This window comes from Kryptolebias marmoratus, linkage group LG12 (assembly GCF_001649575.2).
Source record: "Kryptolebias marmoratus isolate JLee-2015 linkage group LG12, ASM164957v2, whole genome shotgun sequence".
NCBI classification, from domain to species: Eukaryota; Metazoa; Chordata; class Actinopteri; order Cyprinodontiformes; family Rivulidae; genus Kryptolebias; species Kryptolebias marmoratus.
The window spans coordinates 10,183,601-10,205,613 of record NC_051441.1 but is presented as its reverse complement, the minus strand read 5'-3'; the positions used below and the strand labels follow the sequence as shown (position 1 = coordinate 10,205,613).

Sequence of the window (22,013 nt, the reverse complement as noted above, 5' to 3'; positions counted from 1 at the left end):
GCTGTCGTAAATTGTGTGGGAGGTTGTGACGTTTTTTTTTTTCTTCTTCATTTTAAAAATAATTGCTCCGTGGACGTAATGTCTCCAGTTTCGAGTAATAAACGGAGAAGAGATTTCCCTCTGCTCCGATTTCCACCTGCAAGCGGGCTTCTTAGTTCCCACTGGGAGGATTTAATTTCCCCTAGAAAAAAAGACCTGAATTAAGATGCAGTGATGGGGAATGAAGAAAAAAGGAGCAGTATAGACCCATCTCCCCTCCCCCTTTCTATGCTTCCTCAGCCCCTATTCTCGTTTCTTCAGCGTTTGATGTCACCCAGAAAGAACCAATCGTGACTCATAGACAACCCAGTTTTTCATCTCTTGCTCCTCCCATCCTCTCAGCAAGTTATATATATTCCCTGGCACTACAGTGTTCAGAGTGTACAATGTGCTGCCGGAGAGCCAGCAGTCAGTGTGGAGAGACACTGCAGAGAGGGAAGACGAGAAGGGGACACTGTGAGTGGATTTCAGCGCTGACTTAGAGGCCTTCCTGTGGCAAGTTCCAGCCATAATACCTTGAAAAATTGTCTCAGTCTCACACAGATTTTTCTGTCTTTCTTTATCTCCTTTTTTTTCCACAGGCCAGAGCTGATTACAACTAGGATCCCCCAAAAGCAACGCAGCTGATCCAGCTGGGATCTGCTAGCCCACACATTTAAGGATGGGCTGCACAACGGGCCATTTCACTTGCCAACCACAACCCCAGATGAACTCTGGGCAGGAGGGTCAGTCCCTTGAAACTAGTGGTGCCAAAGTTCCTGAAGTGCTCTCCTCCCTGGAGCGTTTGTCTCAAGCCACTGGAGGCATGGAGAAGTCTTGGTATCGCTGTATCTTTCCTTTTGGAATCATCTCTTTGGTCATCGGAGTTGCAGGAACGGGAGTGACCTACACTTACAACGACCTGCCACAGACTAAAGTTGTGTCCGTGGTGTTGCTTGTCATGGGTCTTGTTCTGCTGCTGATGGCGACTGCCTGTTGGACTCTCCACAAGAAGAAGAGGAGGAAAAAGAAGGAGGGAGAGTCACTGACATCTGAGCAGTGTCCCTTGTAAAGCACGTGGAGGAGAAGTTATAGGAATATGAAAACAAGGACATGCTTAGCGTTCAATCGTACTCAAGGTCCAACTAAAAATGCCTCCACTTCACCTCCTCCTCGTGCCAAATCCCCTCCAATATCATAGAGTTTGGCTGAGCTTTTTTCGGTGTCAACTTGGGTTAAACAAATTTAAAAGAGTGGAAGAACAAAATAATGAAGATCTATTTAGTCTGGACCAGTTTTTAGATCAGGAAAAGTGGATCACAATCTTTTATTGTCAGGCAGCAGGTGTCCCGTGTCAAAACAACCACTGAGGACACAAACAAATATGCATTGCAGACCGCGTGGATATTTACATGCACAGAGAGGCCCTCAGCGTTCGACACTGGAAGCTCATCCTGACACCTAACACGCTATGCAGAGCTGCTACTGGAGTCAGTGCTGCCGTCATTAGCCACGTCAGTCACAGCATTCCTCTTACCAGGACAGGTGACTCTCCAAGAGGCCAGACACGGGCCAAAGTCCGCAACCCGACACCCAGCCCAAAGAGCAGTGCGCCCCGCGTCGGCGACCGACGTCATTCGCTCGTCCTGTGACACTGCAGCAATGTGTTGGGGGGCTTTTTTTACGCAACGGGAGTTGGAACTTGAGTCCAGCAGGATCTTGCTGGCATCTGCGTGGATGGACGATGAGTTGGACAGGGGCAGACGACCTGTTGGGGAAGTGCAAGTGGAATTTCTGGATTTAAATGCAGAGGAACTAAAGATTTGCACATGTGCGAGAAGAAAGAAACCATTTCAGTAAAGCAGCAGATTAAGTTTTTTTTTTTCACTTCCACATTATGAGGCACAAACTTTCTGATTGACTGGCTGCCTTCCTGTCAATCTGCGAGCATTTACACTTGTGTCTATGACGGGGGGCCCCTATTGAAGGACACTGCCTTGGGGTGGGGGACATGCCACTGTCGGGGCATTCTGACTGATCCTGCTTCTCCGTGGCCCCTCCCGCTCAGTGTCTTGAGCAAGCGCTCATGGAAAAAAGCTCTGTCACATTCCCATGTTTCCATCTGAACTTCAGAGAATCCACACCCCTACTTTATTTTTTTCTCTTGACCTACCAGGGTTTTCCACACCGATCCCATCCATTTCATCCTTACCATCCAACTCAATCGCACTCATTTGTTCATCGTGATATAGCTCAGGAGGTGTGTTTAAAACCTTTTCACTGTTTAGACACATCTTTAAAGGGACATCTCCATAATCCACAGAAATTCAGATTGTATTTTTTGTTACATTGTCATTGAAGGGATAAGATGAAAGTCTCCTCAATACAAAGCTGTACTCTAAGAGTTCGGGCTCTTAGGGACTCTGGGGGTTTCCCTTTACTTTGTGTTTTCTTTCAGAGAGTGAATGTAGCTTCTCATATATGTGAATAGGAGCTTTCTGTCAGCGTGCGATCTCACAGGATGAGATGCACAATGTCATTTTGTTTGTCTTAAATACTTCTGTATGTAACTGAATGTAATATGAGCTGAAAATAGCAGAAGTAACCAAGTGCAATGTACAGAAAGTGATGAGATTATACGCTGCTTATCTCCACACCAACGGCCCAGCTAACACCGCTGGATCCTTAAGAACTTTTATTCATCAATGTTGCATTGATTCGGGCCAGGAGTTCAGTGATGCTTGCTGAGAAAAAATGTGTGTATACATGCAGCGGTAGCAGTAAAAGCCAAAGAAGTATCTCAAAAGTACAGCTCATAAAGCTGCTTTTGTTTGCCTGTACCTTCAGTCTTTCAGCTCACCCTATTTGGATCTTTGCGTACTGATTGTCAGCTTGAAGTGTTAATTTCAACGAGGACGAGAAAAGGAAGACAAGGAGAAACTTGGACGTCATTCCTGAGGGATTTTTACAGGAGCATGGAAGTTACTTCTTGCTGTTATTACGATTAGCTGTGCTAAAAAGAACAACTATTTAGCAGAATGACTGTTGCATTACTGGAGGGAGATGAAGATTTCAGCTGAAATTGCATGGAGCTGGTCTTTTCCGAGTCTTTATTCACTGACAAATATGGCAGATAGTGAGATCCACATGCTTACTGTAAACCACATCCCCGATTTCTGTCATGTTTACGTCAAAGGAAATTCTCCTATTATTAGTTTTGTCTCTTTTTTTTTTTTTTTGCCCGGAGCAGCGGTGTCCTCCAAACACCAATATGAGAGAGAAGCCCTGAAATCACATTACATTTGATTATACCATAACAGGCCGTCTGGCTCTGCTGTCTGTCGGTGTGTGAGCTTCCATCAGATGTGTTCACTTTGGTGAGGAGTACGGATAGAAGGTGGTGTTTCAAGATATTTCATTTACATAACTGAAGTAATCTCGGACATATTGATGTTTCAGATTTTTAGGAAAAGTCATCAACTGTTCCGTGTTTAGGACGATAGAAAATATGTGAATTAGAATAACCTCTTGCCTTTATTAGTGTCGTATTTGTTAGAGTTGTTCAGTTCGAGGGAAAGAAACCGAGCAGGGCTGGTGATGGATAATTTTATTAACGAAAAACAGTGCTAACACAAAAAAAGCTCAAGTGAGGTACACGGTCTTATATTCTTGCCTTGTCTTGTGTATCGATGCACATGTATACCACACAGACTATGTTTTGCTTGCACAGTTACTCACAAATGATGGAGCTTTATCGTGCCAGTATGCGTTTTATGGATGGTGTCTCGATGTGATTTGTGAAGTGATTTCCCTCCTGCCTTTTGAACTTTTAAAGGGAAAACCTACCTCTCTCTGCTGCAGGGACTCACGTCCCTCTATTGTTAGACAGATATGCTGTCTGACTTTGCCGTTTGTCACTTCAGTAACACAAAGTGTGTTGGTTTATGCGCCCTCTAATATTTGGTGCTGTATATAATTTTTTTTTAATTTGTATTGTATATTTCTATATGTACATTTTAACTCTTTACATATGCACAGTATTAAATAAATGTTAACGTTTGTGTCCTGAAGACAACACATTAAGCATTTATTGAACCCTGAATTGGTTTACTTTTATAAACTACTCAGTGGGTCGGGAACAGCATGAAGCTCTGGTCTAATAGAGCTGCAAAAGTTTTTAAACAGGTTGTAAAAAAATGTTAAAATTCAAAGGCCTAGCATTCCTTGAGGGAATGAATATCGCCTGCTGCCTTTCATGCCAGAGTTTTAGACTAAGATCATCTTACATTGAGAACTGACAGGGTTTTAGGCGTTTTTGTCAAACCTCAGAAAAAAAGTGGTGCTCAAGCTCATGCAGTATCATTAGATGTGTTAGCTCTCAGAGTATGTGCTGTGAATGACTCTTAGTTACTACCACATAATTGTTTAGCTCAGTATCTGTAAATTTGACAAAGTTATAGCTTATTTCGTGTTTGCCCATGTCAACTAGCTGTGGCAGCCACCTTAACTTAGACCGACTCCAAAAGTTAATCAGTTGTAGAGGAACATCCAATGATTAGTTTCTGAAAGTTTTGTAAGAATCAATCCAGTGGTTTATGAGATATTTTGCTAACAGACACACAGTTAACAGTTAATGCTAAAGTTTAAGGTACAGATTTCATGCCACGAGTAGCTCTTGGATTATGTTTTGTGAATGATTCTCAGCTGCAACCTCATCACATTTTAGCAAAAAATATTTGTAAAATTGATTGAATTATAACCATTTTGTGTTGTCTAAGGTATGTTGGCTGTGGCAGCCATTTTGAATTGGGTTGAATCCAAAAGTTAGTCAGTTGTAGAGGTCCGTTAAATTAATATTTCCTGAAAGTTTTATGAAAATCCATCCAGTGGTTCATGCAATATTTTGCTAACAAACAGACAGAGTTGGCTGCAAATAGCTGATGGTAAAATTTTAAACAAAGATGTCGCGCAGTCTGTTAGCACTCGGGATATATGCTGGGCCTTAGTCTCAGCTACTACCAGCCATGCCAGATCAGATGAATCATTCAGAGTTGTGCAACTTTTTCTGTTTTAGAACAGAATAAATGACTCCCTCTGCTGGTACACTCACACTGAGCTGCTCTACATGTTATTAACCAACATGAAGGGAAGATTTATACTTCCCCCTTTCTTAATAAGAGTTTCAAACTTTTCAGTATTTGCTGATATGATGTGGGAAACTCATGTGGGTGTGGAGGGAACCGAGTTTAGGTCTGGCTGCAGGGTGGAGGGGCCAACATGGGCAGAGTGCAGATGGAGTGGAAGTGGTCATTTGGACTGCGAGGGGTCAGCACAGATCACAGGAAACCAGATGGGAGCAACTCATCCGCCTCGGCTTCTCCGTGGACTTGGCTTCAGATCCAGGCATTCAGCACTATTTGGCTTTTGTCAAACTTTCGTTACACAAAAACTGACATTGGTTTAGAGAGATGCAACAGGCAGTGCAACGTGACATTATGAAATCTGGATTCAAGCCATCCGGGGCCTGATGGTTTTATTTATGTTTAATTCAAATTCCCAATCAACAGCATCTGTGCAAAAAGCAAATCTGTTACTAATTAGTCACTGCCTGCAGCAAGCTCCAGTTGATACCTTCGTAGAGGGAACAAGTTGCATTTTAATTCTGTCTCGGATGCAGTTGTTGTAATTGTTTGTGTAGACAGAGATTAAAATTGCAAACTATGAACTTAAACTTACAAAAGGTTATCCTGAACTATAATTATTGGTGCACTTTCAAAAAAGTTTACTCTTGTAGTTTTCCAGATATATTGATACGCAGATCTGAAATGTGGGTACGCAGTCAATGTAAACAAAGAACTATGCAGAATCTACTGAAAGCCACGTTTAGATGGGAATAAAAGAGTGAGTCTGCTGTTAAACACGAAAGTAAAGACAATGAGTAAGACAACTGTTAAAAATAAACATCTGGGATCAAGCAGGACAGCTTTGGCAAAACGTCTACACTGGTAAGTTTACTGTTTCAACCTAAACTGTCTTTTTATTTGCACATTTCTTTGAGGATAAACACGTACCAATACATCTGAACTAAAAAGCTAAATTCAGAAATTTTACTTGCAAAGTTTTAATTTAAGGACATCAACTATCAAAATGAGAGGGAAAAAAAAGTGCAGGTTTTGTTTCTTATTTTATGTTTTGTTTTGTTTTATGTTTGACCGGCCTTCATTGCATAGAATACCTTTAGGGCATGCTGGGCCAGACGGTTAAATTAAATCAAAGGCAAAATAAAATTAAAATGCTATCTCAGTGTTGGATGCAATGAGAAGAGGTAATGACAGAATAACACTGTCTCACAAACTCAATTTGATTCATCTTTGATTATATTTGGATGAGAATGAATAGGAAAGTGGAAATTCTTTCCTCTTTAGGGTATGCTTTTCTCCATCAGGCCATCTCTTATAAATTCTCTCTCAGATCACTCCCTCTGTTATGACCCATTTTGGAGTAAAATTATACTAGTGTATACTTAGGGGAAAACAATTATAGACCTCACGCTGTGTATGGTGTCATTTCTTTAATTATTTGGGTTAAATGTTCTTTCTAATTGCTTGCCCCTTGCCATTCACTTTGTTTACTGAGAAAGTGGTCAAAATGGGTTGGAGTTTCTATGGAAACTGCATCTAGTTGTGGATGTCAGAGCCCTTGCCCTGGCTAAGGTCAGTCAGCTACAAGATAATTTGATCACTCTGGACCTTCAGTGTTAAGCAGAGCAAGACATACATTTCCCAAAAAGTGGACAGGAAAATTAAAGAAACGTATTGCCAATGTTCACCATCACTCGTGTAAGTGACAAATTTTAAAACAAAGTGCTTTTAGGAATTACATCAAATACTGTTTTAAAGTAGCATTTTCTCCTGTTATCCTTTCACTGAGTGGTAAAGATAATGCCTTGTTTGTGGTGATGAGATCAGATAAGCAGGTGATGTGCAGATCAATACAGAGCCTGAAAGGGACAAATGATTACTCCTGCTGTACTCTTGCTTCTTTATGACCCCTTTCAAAAGACTAGCAGTCAAGAGGGACACTATTCAGCTGAGAGAGCTCTCTATTTATTGTCAATAGGATCTTAATTATGTTACTTCTTCTGAAAGCTGCCTCAAAGGCCAAATCAATCAATTACTTTATTCATTCACATCTCTTCTTTGTCACACAATCACTTTTTATGTGACCTGCAGACATGGCAACAATTGTTAACAGTTTGTTGTCTCAGCCTTTACACCAGGGAAATCTCTAATTACATCATAACTAAGAAGCTATTTTATTTACTCTTTCAGACAACAAATCACAAAATTCTGAATGTGTACACATTCTTAAGCAAAAACTTTTGGTTTCTCAAAATCTTCAGAAAAAAACAAATCAATATAAAACATTAAAGGCCTAGCAGTACTTGAAGGAATGCATTATCACCCGCCACTTTCCATGCCAGAGTTTTAAGCTAAAATCAAATTATGATGAGAAAAGGCAAATATATAGCTGTTTTGGTCAAACCTTGCAAATGATGTTTTGCACAATCTCATGATCTTGTGAGAAATTACCTGATTTATAGTCTTTTTTTTGTGTTGACTAAAGTTGATTAACTGTGGTGAACATCTTTAATTGGTGTGAAATAAAAAGTTAAATTGTAGAGGTACATCCAAATATTACTTTTTACAGTTTCATTCAAATCTGTCCAGTGAGATATTTTGCTAACAAAAAAAACACAGTTGATTCCAACAGTTAATGCTAATAAGTTTTAAGCAAAAACTCCAAAAGTAAATCAGTTGTAAATTTACACCCAATGATTACTTTCTGAAAGTTTCATGAAAATAATTCCACTTGTTCATGGGATAGTTTGCTTGTATTACAGACTAACAAATAAACACATGTGCACACACAGACACTGGCAAAAACATTATTTTCAGCGGCTGGTGATAATAAATGTACTGACAAAACATAAAATCCACCCTAAAGGTAATTATGTGCATGTCTCTTTAAAATAGGTACCTTTAAACGTAACGTTGCTGTCCAACTACATTTCCCACAGTCCTTTTCCAAAAGGCGTGCACTTTGTAATCAGGTCAGCCAATCACGTACGCTCACCGTAAAGCGCGTACTTCGAAATGGCATTACGTCCTCCAATGAGCTTCCGCTATTTTACAGTTTGTAAGATCTGTCCAACCAGTGATCTCGTTATTCATATTGACCAATGAAATGAGCGCAATGTCGTAAACAGGCGTCATCGCTCTTGACAAATGAAATTTAATGTGGAGTTTAAACCGTGGGCGCGGGCGGTCCTAGAGTAAACTTTGGGGCGGTCCCAAGTCAGGACTCGTGCTTGAATTTGAATTCAGGCAACTTGTGTAGTTATTAGTCAGCCACAACATAAATTATAACACTGTGTAATACCGTACTCCAGTCAAAACTGCCGCTAATTTTGCCTGTTTTAATATAAGCTGGTAACTACGTTGAAACGGCTCTTCGGTGTTACATCTACAGGGGTCGTGCTGAAGGAAAGATCACTACTTGCAATGAAAGCAGGCGGTAAGTAACTTTTCTCAACTTAACATATCCTTAGCAACAACATAAAGTTAATATAAAACAAGACTTCCACAACCCGTTTTTTATCACTGTCGCCTCAAAATGTCTGCATAGTTAACCCTGACAGCTTAAACGTTAGCTTGTGTAGTGATGGACTTCTGATGGAACAGGAGTAACGTTTGCTCAAATTTCTCGATATTTAAGCAGAAAAACCTCGGCTTCTTATAGATGGTTAACCATATCGTTTGTGGTAGTTATTAATTAATATCTTAAGTGTAAACCAATGGAATCAGATCACAGGTTAACGCTACTTTTAGTGAACCACGGGAGGGAAATTTGGGCGCTCACTAGTTTCACAGCCCTGTCCTCAGATGTTAGCTTGCCCCCAGTGCAACAAAAATGTCACATTTAATCATTTTCAGCTAATCACATGGGCACGATTTATAACTCATTTTCACATTCAATCAGATATTCTGAGTAGAACATCTGGGTCGCCTTACTTAATAGAAATGCTTAATAGAAATGCTGTGTATTAGCATGCACAAATAAATTGTGCAACCTTTTTGCCTGTTCATGTTATTAGATTGTTATTTATGCTCCTATTCAGTAATGCAAAAGCAGGAATGATTGTTGTGTATTGAGCTTAAACTCTATTCAGCTAAATATTATTTAAATCTTATGACTGTAGGACTATATGCTCCACCAGTCTGATTGTTTCAGGTATGATTTGTACAAACTCGAGGGATTTATGAGCAAATCTCTATAATTAAGTTTTTGTATTTACAAGAGTTTCAATCTAAGAAATTGCAAAAAACTAAAACTGTAAAGATGACATATTTAGTTAGTAGGAAAGTGAAGGATTTCTGCCTGATAAGTTGTAAAATTGAAGTAGGAAATGTGAACAGAAAACCATCAGTAAAGTATGAGTACACCTCATATTTGTACTTGTTATTACTTTAATTTACTATGTTAAATTACATTACTGGTCATTTTGAATGTGCTTTAAAATCCAGCTGACCCGGTAACCCTAAAGGTCACTAGCTTGTTTTAATTAAAGTACAAGCATTTGTTTTACGTCACTGTGAGAATTAGTTTGTCAGCTTTGCACTCAGATGCTAAGTGATTTTTGGGTGTGCACATTTTAAAAGTATTTGCAGAATCTTTGGTTAGAATATAAAGCTGCTCATTAAAAATAAATTAGTTAAAGTGGTTTGAATTTTAAAAATTTGTTTGTTTGTTTTCTTCTTTCAGTTGTCCACTGCCGTTGTTCAAAATGCTACTCGGTTCCGGCACGGAAGCGGGTCCGTAAACGTTCCCCCGCCCTGACCTTGCTGTCTCTACCTGAGGAAGTAGTTCTCTGTGTCCTCCAGTGTCTCTCTGCTGAGGACCTGCTGTCTGTCAGAGCGGTGAGTCGGCACGCCAACCTGTAACATGTATGTGATGAATTATCTCAGGATTTCTCAGGGTTAAGCGTCTCATGGACACCTGCTCCGGTGACTAATCTGCCTGGCTTCTGTTTTAGGTTCACTCCCAGCTGCGGGACATCGTTGACAACCACTCCAGTGTCTGGGCCAGGGTCGGTTTCAGAGACAGGTGGCCATCCCCCAACACCTTATGGCTGTTTGAAAGGTACAGTTTATTCTGTCAAATTGAAGAAATATATGTTACCGTCCTCCACTGAAAGGCGAAGGCGGACAATAATGTTTTTGTGTGTGTGTGGTTCTGTTACCAAACAATCTCATGAACCACTGGATGAATTTTAATGAAACTACCAGAAAGTAATTATAGACTGTATATTAAAAACTGATAAAATTTTAGAGTTAATTCAATTCTAGATGACCACCACAACAAATCCACATCATTCATCACAGAAATGGCTCAGACTCAGTCAGTTTAGCAGATATTGGGTTAAAATTTGGTGTGGTAGTAGCTGAGAGTCATTCAGAACACGTACGCTGAGTGCGACATCTAAAAATATTGCCGTTTTTAGGATTTGACCCAAATGGCTGCTGTCATTTCTTAGCATTAGATGCTCTTAATGTAAAACTGTGGTATGAAAGTCAGCAATTGATGTGCTAGGCCTTTATTTTGCCTAAATGTTTTTTAATGTTTTTTTTTTTTTTTTTTGCTTTATTTCAGAGCTGCAGAAAAAGGGAACTTTGAAGCTGCTGTGAAACTTGGGATTGCTTATTTGTACAATGAAGGACGTAAGTTAAACAGTTCTTTCTTCCTTATTTTTGGCCCTTTAAGTGTACAGTAAATATCTGCCTCTCCTCTGGTTGAACGAGTGTCAGTTTAATGTCAGAGACTAAACCATGTTGATGAAATGATTACAGCTCTTCACGCTCGCCTTCTTTCTTTCCTCTAGCGTTGTTGAGTGACGAGGGGCGAGCGGATGTATGTGGTCGAAAAGCTTCCCACTTCTTCAGCTTGGCGGAGAGCCTGCGCTCTCCCAAAGCCGATCCCTTCACTTGGGTGTTCATCCGTCCGCCGTGGTCGCCCACTGGCAGCTGCTGCAAGGCCGTGGTGTTCGATCGCCTCAAGGCTGAGTGCGATAACAACATGGTAGGTTCTCCTGCTGCCAGATCAGAGGAAATGTGCCCGCTTCTTGGGAAGTCTTGAAACAAAATCAAAGTCCTTGTATTCCTTAAAGGAATGCATATTGCCCGCCACCTTTTATGCCAGAGTTTTAACTAAAGTCATCAACAGCTGCGACAGAATGGCCTTATTGCTGTTTTGGGCAAACCCTGTAATCAACGTTACACAGAATCTCATGCGGTATTGTGAGATGTGATGGCACTCAGAGTATGTTTTGTAAATGACTTTCAGCAGCTACCGCACCAAATTTTAGCTCAATATCTTTAAATATCATTTCAAAAGTTAATCAGTATATCTAAAAATTACTTTCTGACTGGTATTTTAGCGTACTTCCACTGATTTGTGGGACATTTTGCTAACACTACAAACTTTATCGCCTCTGGTAAAACTGAGTTTCTTTCACTCTTCAGTTGACAGACAACAAATCTTCCATCAGTGTAGTTGACTTAAACAGTGAATATTCAGCCGCAAAGATATTTTCTCCAAATTTTAAGAGAATTGCACGAGTACTGGAAACTGCATCAACTGTGCTGATAGCAGTTTTTCTCTTTTCTCTCTGCAGGAGAAGAGGGGCCCGTTGTTGCACTGTTTGGCCAGAGTTTTGCTTCTCTTTGACGTGAGTGAGATTGAATCTGACTTTCTGGGTGTGGTGCGCTCCGTTTCTGGGACTGATAAAAATGTAAATCTTTGTGCTGCTGACAAATAATTAGCAAAACAAATTAAACAACTTGCCTTTCTTTTGTCTACTGTTGTCTTAGTCTCAGTCAGTTACTCAAAGAATCTGTGGGTTTCGTTGTTTGATGCCCCGGGAGCATTCATAATTAGCTGAAACTGTTTGTCAGACTGTTATTGTACTGCCGTCTCACAAGTGTAGGACAAAACATTTATCACTGAGATTCCTCATACAGATCTGCATCTCTGCTGCCTTTTTTAGGAGGAAGAGAGACGCTCAGATGCTGTATCTTTGCTGGAGGAGTCGTCGCAGGCTGGCTGTCTGCTCAGTTCTTATCTGCTGTGGGAGCACAGCCGCAAAGCAGCTGTAAGTTACATCCTTTCCTTCTGTCTTTAGCTTCCTTTGTGTATCCATCACCTGAACAACAGCATCACTGTTTGAAACCGGTTACAGAATCAGGCCACTAAATCAAGAAATGCTTGAATCTAGTGGAGATTTATTCGTTTTTCAGTTATCTTATAAATGAAGGCAAACATAAAATTTTGAATTTTGAATTTCAGATGGCAGACCCAGGAAGGTACCTGCAGTGTGTGCGGACCCTCAGAGACTATGCAGGGAAAGGATGCTGGGAGGCACAGGTGTGTGATTTACAAATGAAAATGATTCATTCAACTCTCTCTTTTTTCCGTCTGCTTTCTTTGCCCGTGTGGTGTTTTATTCTCCCTCGGCCTTGTGATAAAAGCTGCGAGACATTTCTTTTGACAGCTTTTCATCTCTTGGGTTTTTCCTTTCATTTCTCTTTTCCCACTCCTCCCTTTAGTTCTCATTGAAGCGATATCACGCTGTGACGATAGGGCTCGACGGTTGCTGACATAGTTTTTGTTTTTTCTCACAACAATGAATCATAATAATGTGACTCATCTGAATCGCAACAACTAGTGCAGTACTCAGCCGTACTGTTGTCATTTTTAGAGCAACACAGATTAAAAAGCTTTAAGCTATTTTGAAAGAAGTCATTTATTTATCTCTTGGTCTTCTTTCCGTAGTTGTCTTTGGCCAAAGTGTGCAGCAGCGGGAATCCACTGGGGTTGGAGTCCAAAGCCTGCTCTGATATCGTGGCCCAGGTTTTCAGTTCTTCTAATCCGGAACGTCACTGTGCTCAGAGTATCCTCAGGAGAGGCATCAAAGACACCATGAGGTACATAAGAACAAAAACTCCACCAGGATGGTACTGAAATGATGAGCCTGTTCATGATGTGATGCCTCGGTGTGTTTTGAATACCTTTAAAGAGAACATACTTAAAAACATGGAGAGCATGTATTTTAAATTGTTATTGTCACCTCTAAAACCTTAAAAACACAACCCTGTCACTCTGCTTTATGCCTACCTAAGCTTAAAGTAATCTAATTATGGCATTTTTTGGAATTTGCCATCACACTTCCAGTTTAGATTAGAATACGTTACTGATATCCATCCAACTGGAATGTCCAGTTTTTAACTAATTTCTCAGTAAAGTTCTTCTTGTATCTTTTTGCATTTCTTCTTTGTGGAAGGCTTGGTCAAGACATCAACATGAATACAAACCAGAAACAGATTTATGTAAAAATTTAATTAAGAAAAGATTAAAATAAAAAGACAACTTTAAATGTCAATGTAATATGAAATTAGGCAGGGGGAGATATGCAAAACCATACCAGCTAAATTTCACGTCATTACCAGTAAAAAAAAAAAAAAGTATAAGGGTGAGAAAAGGTGCAAGCTATGAGTAGTAGTAATAAGTCTGTAACTTCTAAAATGTGTATAACAAATACTTCTTCAATAATACCATCAGGCAACATTTACTTTAAAGGACAAAATCTTTGATTATGTCTTTTTTCCCCATATAATCTTTATTTATTTTCCTGCGTTGTCTGTTGTTCCAGGTACATCCTGGTGGACTGGCTTGTGGAGGTGACCACCATGAAGGACTTCTCCAGCCTGACGCTACATGTGACCGTAGGTTGTGTGGACCGCTACTTGGCTCTGCGCTCCGTCCCCAAAGCTCGCCTGCAGCTATTAGGAATCGCCTGCATGGTGGTTTGTACACGGTGAGGATGCGTGCATATTGGTGTCTTCCATTTTGTTTTGTTTTTACTGTCTATATAGCACAGCTTTTCGTTTATATTATGTAATTATTATTATCAGATTGTAATTTTGTTCTAAAATCATTTACAAAACCATATAATTTTAAGATCACCAGGCTAATCTGACAGGTTTTCTTTTTCCCAGGTATATCAGTAAAGAAATCCTGACCATTCGTGAAGCTGTTTGGCTCACAGACAACACGTACAAATATGAGGACTTGGTTCGAATGATGGGAGAGGTTGTTTCAGTTCTGGAAGGAAAGATCAGGGTAAGTAATATTTAATCATATTGACAAGGATTGGACAAAATCAAGATGCTATTAAAGGATCTTGTGATCTCATTTGAAGATTAATAACCCTTTTTTCCCCTGCACTTTGCTCCAGAGCCCCACACTGCCAGATTATGGGGAGGTGCTGTTCTCTTTGCTCCCCATGGAGAGGAGGTCCACTCACCTGTTCAGCTACATCTGTGAGCTGTCGCTGCTCTACTCCGCTCTCGCTGCTCCACCTCCTGCCAAACTGGCCTGCGCTGCTCTTCTCCTTACACGGGCGCTGCATCACTATGGTACTTGCTGATGCGCGCAGAACACAAACAAAGAATAAAACTATCTGAATTTACGAGTTTAGTTTTGCACAAGTTTATATTCATCTTGATTTATACCTCCAGGTCCCGTCTGGCCCTCCTTGTTAAGTGACTACACAGGCTTTTCCAAGCAGGACTTGGTTCCGTTTTCTGTTCTGCTTTACGTCAAGTGGTAAGTTCATCTGTGTATGTTGTTTGACTGGACTGGTAACCAAGCAGTTGCTCTCTGAGCGCACTTTATTATTTATGGAAAGTTAACTTGCATTTAGCTGCATTTTGAAGACTTGTTTGCACACTTACAGGAAATTATTGAATGTTGCCCTTAATCATTAACCACTCTGGCCATGTAATAACCAGATGACCCTGTTACCAAAGAAGAGAATATTCAACTTTTTAAAAGTAGTTTCAAGAAATTGCTTACATCAGTAAAAGTAGGAAAAAATAAAAACAAAAAAGTAATGAGTAGAATTGCTCAAATATAGAGATAGACTTTTGTTTTAACATTGATTATTTGTGTTTGCAAACTTATCACATGGTGTTTTAATGATGCTGCCTCCCTGCTTCAGTGGTCATGTTATGAGGCTAATTTCAGTTGCTTGTAATTTATGAACATTGAACAATTAACAATTCCTTTCAAACTTGATTTAAATGTTCTTTGTGATTAGGCCTGTAACAATAAATCATTTAACCAGTTATTACAGACCATTGTGATCCCATCTGCAGAGCTGTGTTCATTCACTTGTTCTCTAAAGCTAACAAATGTCATAGTTTTATATAGTCTCCAACATCTGGTGGAGCTCACTGACACCTTTAATAGTTACTTTTTTATTGTCCAGTTTCAATGTACAGGATGCATGATAGTCGATGATTCGTATTGTCAGCTAAAACTTTAAGATCATGCCACCCCTATTAGTGGTTTTAATTATTTGTGTCCTAATAGTTGCTCACAGTGAAATAGCAGAGTCTGGATTGGAAACACAAAATGTGTTCAATCAACAAAGCCACAAAAATAACTCTGAACAATGCTCCAGTCCATTTTCTGGTTTTGTTACTCTACCGTGACTCACACATAACCAATTTTTCTCTATAAAATTAGATAACAGCTATTGATTGGTGATGTGTCAGACTGTTGTCAGCGTACTAATATTGATTAGTAATAGGATGCCAAAGAATCATCTGCTTACTAAAAAAAACCCAACCATTGAGGTTATAAAGAGATACTAAAACATAGATCTGCAGTCATAAAGACAGTAGAAGGCATTACTCAATGTGTGTGACAGAAACATGCCTCAGAGTGAGTCACTCTAATAAGGTGAGCATTGTATCAAGAAACTAATCCTCAAATGGACAAGTAACAAGATTTGTCCTCAAGAGTTGATTATAGTGTTGCAGCAGCTAAAGTGGATCCAACTAATTTTTTCCCCTTTTTGTTTTTCCATCTCTTCCATCTGTCTTCAGTTTCAGTCAAGATGTTCCCAAAGACTACAGACACATGTCTCTGACTGGTGTTAAGCAACGCTTTGAAGATGAAGCCTACCAGCAAATCAGCAAGGAAAAGGTACTCAATCATACAGATTTTTTTTTTCTTTGTTTTTATGGAAAAGGTTCAAGTTCACTAGTTTGCTTTTCTGCATGTCTGTTATTGTTTTCCTGAGTCTAAATTGTCACTGATTTTATTTCTTCACCCCACAAGGTGATGGAATTTAAAGAGCTCTGTCAGATCTTGGAGATTCCTGAAGTTGAGCCTCAGATGGAGCCTCCCAGTCCCAGTGGGGGTCAACCAGCAGATATCCACACCTTCCTGGCCTCCCCATCAAGCACCAACAAGAGGTGAGCCACGCCTTAAAACACACAAGCTCCCTTTTATTTCTATTTCAAATGTGAAAACAAAAACATTTTCTACTACCCGAACCATAAAAGCTTGGTTTCTATTTGCACAAAATTACATTTGTATGTACTTTTTTTAAGGGGGCAATATGAACAAAACAAGACATGTTATTTTTATAGATATGTGAAAAATCAGACCACTTTTAGTGATGCGATATATGGTTTCTGTTTGTGTTACTTTATGGTGGGTGACACCATTCGTCAAAAAATCATTAGTAATTGACTGTGGCAGTAGAGATGTTCACTGCTGATTGTTGCATGCATGAGCAGTCAGATTTCAGATAACTCAATTGACTGCAGCAGAAAACCAGGGACAGGAACTGTTAAAGCTACAATACACAACAGGACCAGAGCAAAAGTCCTAAACCCAAACTAGCACAGATTTTACTCATCTTGCTATGATCTCTCATTTGTTTTTTATACTGGCTAATAAATAAAGACAGAAATCGGTAGGTTTTAGGCTGCTTATACAACAGGATTTGAAAGATATGAAAATACTTTTACAATACTAATCAGCCAAGTGACCTCTAACCCTGCCAGTTTTCTTGCTCATTTAGCAGTTCTCCTGGTCCCCTGTGTGCTGTGACTAACGGACTCGTGAACCGTCTTGTCCAGAAGGTGTTTTTCTTTGTGCCATCTGTGAGAAGCTCCTGTGACTCACTGTAACCCTCCGCCTGTCCACTTTTCTTTCTTCCAAGGAGACGTGACGATGGTGCGCAGGCCCACAGGGGCAGCTTGGTGACCACGCCCACGGCAGAGCTGTCCAATCAGGAAGAGATGCTGCTGGGAGACATCCTGGACTGGAGTCTGGACTCCTCCAGCTCCGGTTATGAGGGGGACCACGAGGAAGAGAGCGAGGGAGAGAAAGATGGTGATTGTAAGCATTGAGAAGAAGAATGGGAAGGGGCTGGGTACATTTAATCCTGTGAGAATATTAGAAATCTTCTAGGTAATGAATAAAAATGAACTACTGTATTTTCTGCACCATAAGGCGCACCACATTATAAGGCACATGCTAAAACATACGGTCTACAAAAAAAAAGGTCACAGAAGCAAAACAGTGAGTTTGGTTGAACTTTATTCTACTGTGTAACAATACACTCATATTATTTTTTATCATTCTTCTTCCACAAATCTATCAAAGTCTTCTTCATCTGAATTGAACAGCCGGGCAATTTTGCCATTAAACATGCTAGGTTCCCTCTCATCATTGTTGCAGTCAGTCTCGTTTCCAGGGGGCTGTTCAGCAAAGATGCCGGCTTTTGCGGAAGCTCGGACAACAGTTAAAGCAGATACCTTAGCCCAGGTATACACAGTCCATTCACATATGATGGCATAACCCGGCGCTGCCCCCGTCTTAGTAAACGTGTATTCGCCGTCTGTCATCCATTGCTCCCACACCACTCGCAACTTTACTTTGAACCAGTGCCCAGCGGTTGGAGTTCTTTTGTTAATCCTCCTGGAAGGATGGCAAACTCTGAATTAGTATTATATTACGTAATGTTCTCTGATTGGTTTATTGCTGCCAGCGTACGTACCGGTACTGTACACATTCAGTGCACACATAAGGCTCACCGGGTTATAAGTCGCACTGCCGATTTTTGAGAAAATTTAAGGCTTTTAGGTGCGCCTTATAGACCGGAAAATACGGTAATCTAGATGGAAAGTAGGAGAATAATGCATGAGCCCCTCTTTCAGTGGGACGTAATGTGACTACAAATGGCTCAGCACTTGTATTGTCCAACTTTAAAGACTGGACTTGTATAACAAGAGTAAATGTGGAGCACTAACCATTTTGATTAGGTTCTTTTTGTGAAGTCTTCTAATGTCTTTTAACCTTCTTTTTAATAGCTTCGATGATATCCATCAAACTGCTCCCGCTGATCGATGCAGATATTGGAGAACACTGCCGAGCTCTGTCCAGCGACGAAGACAGCTTCTGTGAAGCACAAGGCGAGGTGAACAAAGATCTCCAAAAGCCCCTCTCCTCGTCTGCAGACCTTCATAGTTCAGGATACTCGTCCGTCCAGAGTGTTAGCCCCTCGTCTACATGCTCGTCTTCATCGTCGACCTTCACGCCTTGCACATTCAAGACCTTCACCACCTCCCTGGGCGCGGTCTCTGCTAACGCCCAGCCAGGTTTCCGCCTCTTGGTACCCATGCAGAGGCCCAGGGGCACCTCCACCAAACAAGTGAAGAGGAAGAACATAGCGGCTCACAGTGGAGGTGAGGTGGAAAGAGAAGAAGAGGATTTGGAGGGAGATGAGTTATCTGCCAGTGCAGGGTTTCTGAGCCTGTAAGAAGGGATTATTCTGACGACCCCAAACTCTTCAAAACCACTTGCTCAGTTTCAAACCTGCAGCACTTTTTGCCTGTTCTCAATGTTCCTCTCACCTGTGTGCCTGAACTGGTCAATCAAAGACTTTGAGTTTAAAGACTAGAAAGGGAAAAACGAACATGAATAGGAATTTCTTAAAAACTTGTCTTTCTATCAGGTTATATTTCATTCACATGTTTACAGGCAGGGACTGATAGAAATACCTCCCATGAACTGAAACTCACAGTCAGCTCTAAAACCACTGGAATATGACTTGACTTCTACCAGGAGCCTGATGCATTTCAGCCTTCTACAACAACCTATCTCAGATCACGTTTGATAGTTGAAAAAGAAACAAAACCTCAATGATTTTTTTTTTCAGGTGAAACAACAAAAATAAAATACAGCTGTCATAGTTTTTGAGACAGTTTTGGTTATTGTAGTCTCTGATATGCACTGTCTGTACAAGAAATATTCTTGTATTTGGTGAAATTTAGCAACAACAAAAAAAAAAAGTTGACTACTGTGATCTAGTTGATTTCAATTGTTTGCATCTGAAGCCTAAAAGATGATTGTCAAACTTCTTGTTGCTCTGGTTTGTTCTTTGTCCTGCATCTTTGCCAAAGGTACCATCATCTCAGTTGTCTTTTCAGTGGCATCTGTTTAAAGAAACAGAGCTGTGAAATATGTCACTCTGGAAGTCTGAATCGGCTGCAGTCTACTTATTCAACAGTTGATGGTGTTTTTTTTTTGTTTTATTTAACTTTTTACCTGTGCCACACTAATCCCTGCACGGATGTTAGTTTATTCACTAATCAAGAAGCTGAAACGTCCAACTGTTTTAGAGGTGCGCAGTCATCGGTGTTCAAGTGTAACGTGAAGCTCAAATGTTTTAATTTTCCTCCAAACTTAATCAAGTCTAGCACTTTTATATCATCACAGGTGTGCAATGCAATGAAATGTACCATGCTTCCTTTTTTTACTTTGAACATTCAGTATTGAGGGATTTTTTTAATGGATTTGTATTTGTTTTCTTGAACACAAATCAAAGGTGACACACTAGAGGGAAATTATTATCTAATGGGCTTTTCAAAGTACTGTATGCTTTATTCAGGACACAGAGGACATAATATCAAAGACTGTGACTAACTGTAAATATATTTTAAACTGTTACTCCCAACTTTCCCCCCCATTCAAGTGTACATAGTGCTAAGACAAAGAACATGCCATTACTACTTGAAATTGTATTTGCTTCATTCCAAAAAAAAGGCAGTTTTCTTTTTTTATATACAGTTTTTCTACAGTTCAGTGTTTTCTATAATGTGAATATGTATTTTTTTGTACTAAGTTCAAATTAAAAAAGTTTTCAAGCTTTGTATTTGGTGTCGGTTTTAATGCTTTGCCATTACACAAACACAGTATTCTAGCTGAAATCTATATTACAGATTAGCAGTAATTATGTAATTAGGTATGGTTGTGTCTGGTACTCTATTATAAGTAAGAAAAAAGCTGTTTCTAGTGAACAAATTAACAGAACAGCTGCCACTGGATCCTAAAAAGTCGTCAAATGTGTGCCTATTTTGTAAAAACATAACTTTATAAGAAAAAGGGAGGGTCTAATGCTGCATTTATGTCATCTAATGTTTTATTAATAGTAATTATGATCATTAAGGATATAACATGCACATAATTGTGTTAGCCAATGAAGATGCGTTATGGAAATCAACTAGCAGCTAATAATGCTGTGTGTTGGACTATTCTTGTGTATTTTCTCTTTTTGTCTTACTTTTCTTATTTTTAGCAATCCCCCCCAGTTTTATAGAAGCAATGGGGCAGTGAGTACTGAACAGTGTAGCAGTACCTGGACCTAACACCAGTCATTAGTTGTCCTGTCATGTAATGTAGGACATATATGTTTTAAAGCTCAGCTGTTTTGATCACGTGACCCGCCACTTTCCTCAGATCACGTGACCCTTTTGTTGACGCTTGTCGCTCGCTACGTTATGTGGGATGAATTTACAGACATTGGTGCAATGTCGTCTCCTCGCTAGCATGCAGCGAGCTGCCGAGGCTGGACTGCGGTGCCTACACGCTTAGCTTTAGCAAATGCCACCGAGCATCGAGGGGGTCGGTGAAAGAAGAGGCCCGGCGGGGATGTTTATCAAACCGGTGTTAAGACAATAAAGGAGGAACTGCTTTTCACCTCTCGGCTGGAGGAGCCAGACGGACCTCAGGTAATGTACCGAAACATTAGCTTTTAAGGTCACTAAACATGTTTATTGAAATATCTTAAAGCGAAGCTAAAGTTGGGAGACATGATTGTTTTTGTGTGGTTTTGATTAAAAATGTCTAAGTGAATTGGCACATGATATTTTTGTTTGTTCTTAGCTTAGTGGTGTCCTTAGCTCTGTTGTTCGCGTTCATGAAACGCCTTAGGGATTGACGAGCAGTTTGATTGACCAATCAGGAAAGCCGGAGGACTGGCCTGGACCAATCAGAAAAGAGAAGGGTTTTTTATATACGGAAAACGTCCAGTTTATGTTTGTTTACTGAAGTACACAAATATAGATAATAGTTGATTTTAAGTTTCAAACGTGTTTTTTTTAGCTCATTTGTACTGTGAAGAGGCTAAACTACCCTAGATTTACTAAAATGAATGGAGCCAGGGTAAAACTTAGACAGTCTGAGTGTTATTAGGGATTTTCCCACTAGACAATTGTGTTACAATGAGAAAATAAAATTCAAATTAAACCAAAATAAGTGTTCTCTAGGAGTCAAATAACGCAAAACCCTGTTTTCTGTTAATATTGGCTGTCTGTAGTATATGTTTAATATTGTGTCTATAACTGTGTAAAATAGTTTTTGGAATTTATCACAACTTTCTGTAATCCTTTTTATTTGTATGTAAACATTGTAGGTAGTTTTCGAATTACAATTACAATTTTTTTATGTAAAGTTTTTTCATTTGTTTTTTTAATCCTTAAAACCTGTTTTAATTTTGAGTGTTCCCTCATTTGATTTGTGTATAGTTACGAAACTGTCTAACACTGCTAATTTTAATAACTCATGGTTGCACAGTTTCACTTCTTTTTTTTTTTACTTTGTTGTCAAATGGAAACTGAGAAAATTATTTCAGCTGTTTTCATTCTAGATCTAACCCAAAACTAAAAATTGCATTTTTTCTTTCTCCAGCCACTGTAGAAAGCTGCCTTGTTTGTTCCCTTGTGTACTGTCAAAAA

At 39.7% G+C, this 22,013-nt stretch overlaps 1 protein-coding gene and 1 long non-coding RNA gene across 3 annotated transcripts; both read left to right on the top strand.

Moving 5' to 3' along the window:
• The first annotated feature begins 393 nt into the window (after window positions 1-393).
• Window positions 394-4,093, top strand: LOC119617547. Its single transcript, XR_005233875.1, has 2 exons — window positions 394-495; window positions 621-4,093. It is a non-coding gene; the product is annotated as an uncharacterized LOC119617547 (long non-coding RNA).
• A 4,297-nt stretch (window positions 4,094-8,390) lies between these two features.
• On the top strand, window positions 8,391-20,166 carry ccnf (cyclin F). 2 transcript variants are annotated; one of them, XM_037978517.1, is made up of 17 exons: window positions 8,391-8,595; window positions 9,844-9,998; window positions 10,115-10,221; window positions 10,732-10,799; window positions 10,961-11,157; window positions 11,753-11,806; window positions 12,125-12,229; window positions 12,424-12,501; window positions 12,910-13,061; window positions 13,787-13,951; window positions 14,133-14,256; window positions 14,372-14,552; window positions 14,655-14,742; window positions 16,029-16,128; window positions 16,264-16,400; window positions 17,156-17,328; window positions 18,309-20,166. In XM_037978517.1, exons 1-17 carry the CDS (start codon window positions 8,583-8,585, stop codon window positions 18,755-18,757), a joined length of 2,346 nt encoding a protein of 781 aa, XP_037834445.1. In that variant the 5' UTR covers window positions 8,391-8,582; the 3' UTR covers window positions 18,758-20,166. The 2 variants fall into 2 exon arrangements, with proteins under 2 accessions (XP_037834445.1, XP_017291420.1); XM_017435931.3 differs by having other exon boundaries at window positions 8,392-8,595; window positions 17,156-17,334; window positions 18,309-20,165.
• Window positions 20,167-22,013: the final 1,847 nt, after the last annotated feature.